Source organism: Diorhabda carinulata, chromosome 8 (assembly GCF_026250575.1).
Source record: "Diorhabda carinulata isolate Delta chromosome 8, icDioCari1.1, whole genome shotgun sequence".
Classification (NCBI taxonomy): Eukaryota; Metazoa; Arthropoda; class Insecta; order Coleoptera; family Chrysomelidae; genus Diorhabda; species Diorhabda carinulata.
The window spans coordinates 15,426,003-15,432,041 of record NC_079467.1 but is presented as its reverse complement, the minus strand read 5'-3'; the positions used below and the strand labels follow the sequence as shown (position 1 = coordinate 15,432,041).

The 6,039-nt window shown below is 32.9% G+C and overlaps 1 protein-coding gene across 1 annotated transcript; it reads left to right on the top strand.

Moving 5' to 3' along the window:
• The first annotated feature begins 4,233 nt into the window (after positions 1-4,233).
• On the top strand, positions 4,234-5,368 carry LOC130897198 (uncharacterized). Its single transcript, XM_057805935.1, has 2 exons — positions 4,234-4,698; positions 4,750-5,368. The coding sequence occupies exons 1-2, from the start codon at positions 4,306-4,308 to the stop codon at positions 5,353-5,355; spliced, it is 999 nt and encodes a 332-aa protein (XP_057661918.1). The 5' UTR covers positions 4,234-4,305; the 3' UTR covers positions 5,356-5,368.
• Positions 5,369-6,039: the final 671 nt, after the last annotated feature.

The window sequence follows — 6,039 nt, the reverse complement described above, 5'->3', positions numbered from 1 at the left end:
AAAGACAAAATAAATATCAATAAATCATTTCAATTTTTACCGTAAACGAGCAAAGTATCAAATATGATACCTTCATAAAATGCATTTTCTATAACAAAAAATCGGTTATCACGATTTTTCCTTTCCAGTATTATGAAGCTAAGATATTCCAAAAAACTCTATTGTTTGTACAATGACAAAAAAGAAGTTTCCTTTTTAGGATAAACGCTATTTCACTGATGAGATGTGAGCTATTGACAATTTTTGTTGTTAAATGTTGTTATAACTTTCGTTGGACGTGAAACAGTGTGACTAACACATTCACAATGAAATTCTATGCCGTGAGAAAAGGAACCAGGTCCAAAGGTTTACCACCGATTTTTAAATAAATTGAGCAGATGGTATCATATATGATATCATGCCCGTTTAAGGGTTAAGAAATTCAAAACATTCAATGAAATTTGTCGTAGTTTAGCCCATTTTTAAGAAACTTCATCTTCTACATAGATCTAATAATTTGGGAGCTAATGTGATAGAAGAATATTTACAGTTAACAAAAATATGTATGGAACAAAACTATTTCCTGTACAACAACGAATTCTACAAGCAAGATAAAGAAACAACAATGAGAAACTGCCTATCACCGTTCATGGCTGAACTGTTCATGAGTCATTTTGAAAAGCAAATCAGTTAAAGAGTTTCAGTATTTTCCCAGGATATGATACAGGTGTGTATCATGTATGACGAAGAATGCAAAGGTAAACGAATTCATTTTGAAACTCAACACAAAATATCCAACTAAAAAGTTCACCTATGAAATGGACAGTTATCATTTTTAAATACTTTAGTAATTAGGAATAGTAATAGGTTAGAATTTGATGTATTTAGGAAAAACACCGCTACGTGCAGGTACATCCCGGCTGATTCTTTTCATTGTATCCAACATAAGATGGCCAGTATCCATTTCCTGGTACATCGGTTAATCCACTTTCCACTCACCATCGAGAGATACAATAAGGAAAAGTCCTTCATTGAGGATGTAGCTGTACTCAACGGTTATGAAAAAAGAATTGTAAATAGGTTAATCAATCGTCATAGGTTTAAGAAATCTCTATGTGAAACCACTTTTTTCCAAACCCAAAATAAAAAAAAAGAAAAATTTGCTTTGAGACCTTTCAATTCTCTTTACACGAGAGGATTGGAAGGAATATTGAGCAGAGTAGGTTTAAAATTCATTTATAAATCCAACAAAACATTAAAAAAATTGTTGGGCAATCCTAAGGATAAAATACCCAATTTGGAAAAGAGTGGTATATATGAAATAAATTGTGGTCATTGTGACCGAAAGTATCAGATATTACCGATCACGCTGCCAGTCACAATTATTGCATAAATATTAATAATGTAAAATTGTTAAAAAATGTATCCAATAATAAATTACTGGATGCATTTGAGAGCACTGAAATTGCTGGATGTAAGAGTAGCTTAAATAGGGACAAAGGGCCAATTCGTTACAGCCCATCTTTAGTTTAGTAGTCAAAGAATAAACATGAATATTTCCGCCAAGGAGTTTTTTCCAGCTGGAATTAATTTTCGCGGTAGGTGGCGTATTGGGAAAATTTAGTATAAAACAGGTAAGTCAAGTTATCAGATTTTAGTTTATTTTTAAGCTCTGAAGACAATAACTTGGTTATTGAAACGCGCTTCAGACAGTGTAGTGTTAGTGTGTGTGTGTAGTGGACGTATAAACAGTATATTCAGTGTGAATATCTCCAACGGTTCCAGAAATTCCAATTTAGTGATTTGAGGTTATTAAAATTTTTGAACAAATCTGACAAATTTGCAATGTCTATTTCAAAATTGATTAAGTTTTCTTTTAAATCAAAATCTTTATTTTGCATAAACTCTAAAACCGAGTCAAAAAGTAACATTTCGACAACCAGCGTTCTTCGGTATGTAACAGCAATCTTTGGAAGTGTTCATAATTTCATCGCACAATTTCACTCAAATTTATCGCTACTAGATGTTGTTGGTGTATAACATAGCAAATTGCAATTATCTCTAGTATAATTCTCTTGAGACGGCTTAAAAACCCACTATATCGCCTTCCATGACAGGAGCTATTCTCATCGATTTTTTCTTAAAAAGGACAGGACATTAAATATTGATTCACCGTTAGTGTTCGTCTTCAAGGTTTTCGCGAATAATAGCTCTTCATGAATTTATTCGCCCATAATAAATCGAACATATGCCAATAATAATGCTTCATTGACAGTTTCGACGCTTAGTACTGAATATGGAATATACAAGTTTTCAGAGTAACAGTCTTAATATATTATATGCCTTCATTGATATAAGAAATCAAACAAACCAAATAAATTTTCATGGACCCCCGCTTGTGGTAGTGGACCACAGGGAAAGCACAGTTTCTTTCCCTGCAAATAGATAAAAGCACATTCAATGCGGTATGGAAACGGAGCTACTAAAAGACATACATTTTAATTATGATTGGTTGTGGTGATAAAACAAGAACTTAAAAGGAGGTTTGTGAAATTTTTATTAAAAATTCCCTGTTCAACATGTTTCGCTTATTACAGTTAGCATTATTGAAAAACAGTTTCATGAAACTGGATATGTGAAAAATTGAGAGTTTTGCCACCCTTACAAAGTTTTGTTGGTTCAGGAGTTAAATGAAGATGACCCTGATAGAAGGCAAGAATTCTGTAAATTGATGAACAGAATATACGCAGATTTGCAGATCATAAACAAAATAGTTTTTTCTGATGAAGCGACGCTTCATTCAAACGGAACGGTTAACAAACCGAACTGTAGATATGGGAGCTGAGAAAATCCTCACTGGAGGTGTGAGGCTCACACTCAATATCCTAAAACGTAATTTTTTGGCAGCCCCAAATTTAAAAAAACTGATTCCTGAACAGTAAACGAACCTTTTTAACACACGACCTCCTTTCTCATTTCCAACTTTCGAGGGGGTGTTGGAGGAGATAATATTTCCATACTGTAAATTGTCAATTCAAGAATGAAAATCGTCCTGTTTCAATTTTTTTACAAAGTACAGGATAACGCTAAAATTGGATTTATTCCATACAAATCTAACGTGTTTTATTAGATATATTCATGAAGACACTATACAAAAAAAATTTTTGATTTGTGAAAGACTACTGACAAGAAGGTGAGTCGTGAAAACAATTTTTAATCTTATACCGAGGTCAAAAAAGTTTGGAAATGCTGTTATAGAAAATGAAATTTTCTACCATTCTGAGTCTACAATTTTTTTAAGGGCAAAAATGAATGAATCATCACAGAGTTATGAGCGTTAAAAACTTGATTTTCGAGTGCGTTAATTTGTAGTTACACATTGTCGCAAGCTCCAACGGAGTGAATTCAAGAAAATGATCGTGGATGGATATTTTTTCAATTGGGGACATTATATTCCTAATGGGGAATGATGTTGATTTTTTCCTCGAACTATATGTAATTACAGTGTTAATAAATAATCATACTCGCAAACCCATATTTATCTATCTACCTACCTAATACTCATATTTTTTAAATGCTCCCACTCAAACACACACTCATACACATAAAATCTGACTGGTGTAAAATATATTTTCCAATTATGAACAGCGGGATTAAATGAATCTGAGAAGTGGAAAATAACCGAAATTTATTACAACGTGAATACAACTAACGATGTGTAAAACAATGTAAAGGATAATTACATAAGGATTAGCGTCGACGGCAGAGCAAAGGATAAATGCGGTCACTGTATACAGCTAATTTCACTGCAGATGTTCTCTTCATAAGTTTTGTTATCGAATTTGTGTGAGCATTTGAATGATCGTACGGCATGAAATAACAAACAAGTTTCAGTAACTATATGTGATATTTCATACGAAATTTGAGATTAAAGCTTACCAAAATGGGATAAAGGAAACTACTAAAAGCGAGTCCTCATTAGTCAATTTTAATGATCAATGTCATTGAATCCATGGCTTTTAGGAATGGAATAGAATAAAAATTGACGTGCGAGGATAAAATATTAATTTGTGTATAGTAACAGATCGCTACTAAAGATAAAATGTTCCTTTTTAGACTCGAAAAGCACACGTAATTTCTTACACAGTCCCATTTTTTATAATTAACCCTTCCCTTGCTTAAAACTAAATCTTGCGTTGTACGTCTTTGGCTCCATATCAAACAGCCTTTAGTCAGCAAATGACATGACTCTCTTTTAGCACATCTGTCAAAATTGTCGTCTTAGTTTTAAGTTCATAATATCAAAATTCATGTTCATTCATTTTCATGTTGTCACTCTTCAGAAGTGTTAAAATTTTTTGTTTAATACCAGCGATTTTTAAAAAAAGCCTACAAACATTTATCAAAGATAATATCAAACCAACGAGATCTTGGCGATGTACACCGTTCGTAACTCTTATCCCTTCCATAGCACCCAAACTGATAAGCTCTGAAATCACTCCTTTTGATGTAGAAGAAAATATTGGCGAGCTACTAAACTTGGTTAGACACGCAATAGATCGTGGAGAAATAGAAAAAGCCGAGGCTATTCTAGAAATTGGAATTAAAATTTGCGAGGAATATCAGTCCTATTTTGCTCTTCCTTATATGTACGATGTACTAGCTTCTATTGCTTTAGCAACTGGAAAATTAGGGAAAGCCGAAAATCTTTTAGTGAGAGTAAGAATAAATTTTCATTTAATTCATTAATGCTTATAGATATTTTCGTAGGTTATAGAAAAAATGATTCAACTGGATATAGCGGAAGACAACGATCAAATGATTGATTTCAAACTCCGACTCTCCAGAATTTATAGTTTGTATCATGAAGACTTACTTGCTGAAATAGGTTTCAGCACGTGTCTCAAGGAACAAGAAAATAAGATTTTAAACGGCGACACCTCTACGAAAACCGGACTGATTTACATAAATTGTTTATTTTTCTACGGACTTCATAAAATGAACACTTCGGAGCATAAAACTGCAAAAAAACTCATCGATTCTGCATATAGTTACGCAATGAAATTGAAAGGACTAAGCCCCTACCAAGAATTAATGATATTAGGAACATTGGCAGATCTTAATACGGAAATGCAAGACTATGAAATCGCTCTCCAAAATGTAAATAGCGCTATAATTCTAAGTAAAGGTGTTGGAAGTTTAGATTTACCAAAATTATATTTGAAACTCGCTAAAATATACATCAAATTAGATTCTTATAACATTGCCCATGACTGGTTACAAGAGGCATATAAGTTAGGGGAATTGTTTAGCGACGCAAGAGTGGTAGATGAAGCAAAAGGTCTTATAGAAGACATTAATGTGAGAATATTTTAAATATAGACAAAAATTATCTTCCAAATATAAAAACAGTATGTAACAAAAGTTATTGAAACATTAAAATATCATTTTTTCAGTAGTTTATTTTCATTTATATTGACCCCATGCCCCTTAATGATTGCAAGCTTACTTTTTACGTGGTTGGAAATTCTACTGGGCGATCGAGGATTTTGAAGCGAATTAAAAAGCGTAGTATACATGTCAGAATATTCACTTAACACGTTGATGGATAACCAAAATTGATAAACTTTCCCCAGAGCCCAAATTTTTTTTTGTGTTTTTACACTCCAAATGGGATGTGGATCGAGTTAACCAGAAAGCTGCAAGCTAACCAATACGATTTATTGGGGACATTGTGAAAAAATATGGCTACCCATAGACATTGTACAAAAGAAGGTGAAGAAATGAAATTATTAGCTAAAACGATAAAGGAATAACAATATTAAAAATGGAAGGATAATGATTCTTTCTATAAAGTATGCTGATGAGACAATAAGCATTGACAGACGATCAGGAACGGTTGTAAATAGTCTTAAGTCGTGGCCGACTATGGCAAAGGCAAATCTTCTACAGATCTATCTGATCAAATTTCAAGTTACAACACTTATTTGAACGTTGAGAGAGCATAGGAACATTGCTATTGAGCTGTTATTTGCTACAGAAATGGTAGATGACCATATT

Bases quoted from the DNA above. Each gene is read 5' to 3' on its own strand.
- LOC130897198 (XM_057805935.1), top strand. From the start codon at position 4,306: ATGTTGTCACTCTTCAGAAGTGTTAAAATTTTTTGTTTAATACCAGCG. The intron at 4,699-4,749 runs GTAAGAATAAAT...ATATTTTCGTAG, and splicing joins CCGAAAATCTTTTAGTGAGA to GTTATAGAAAAAATGATTCA.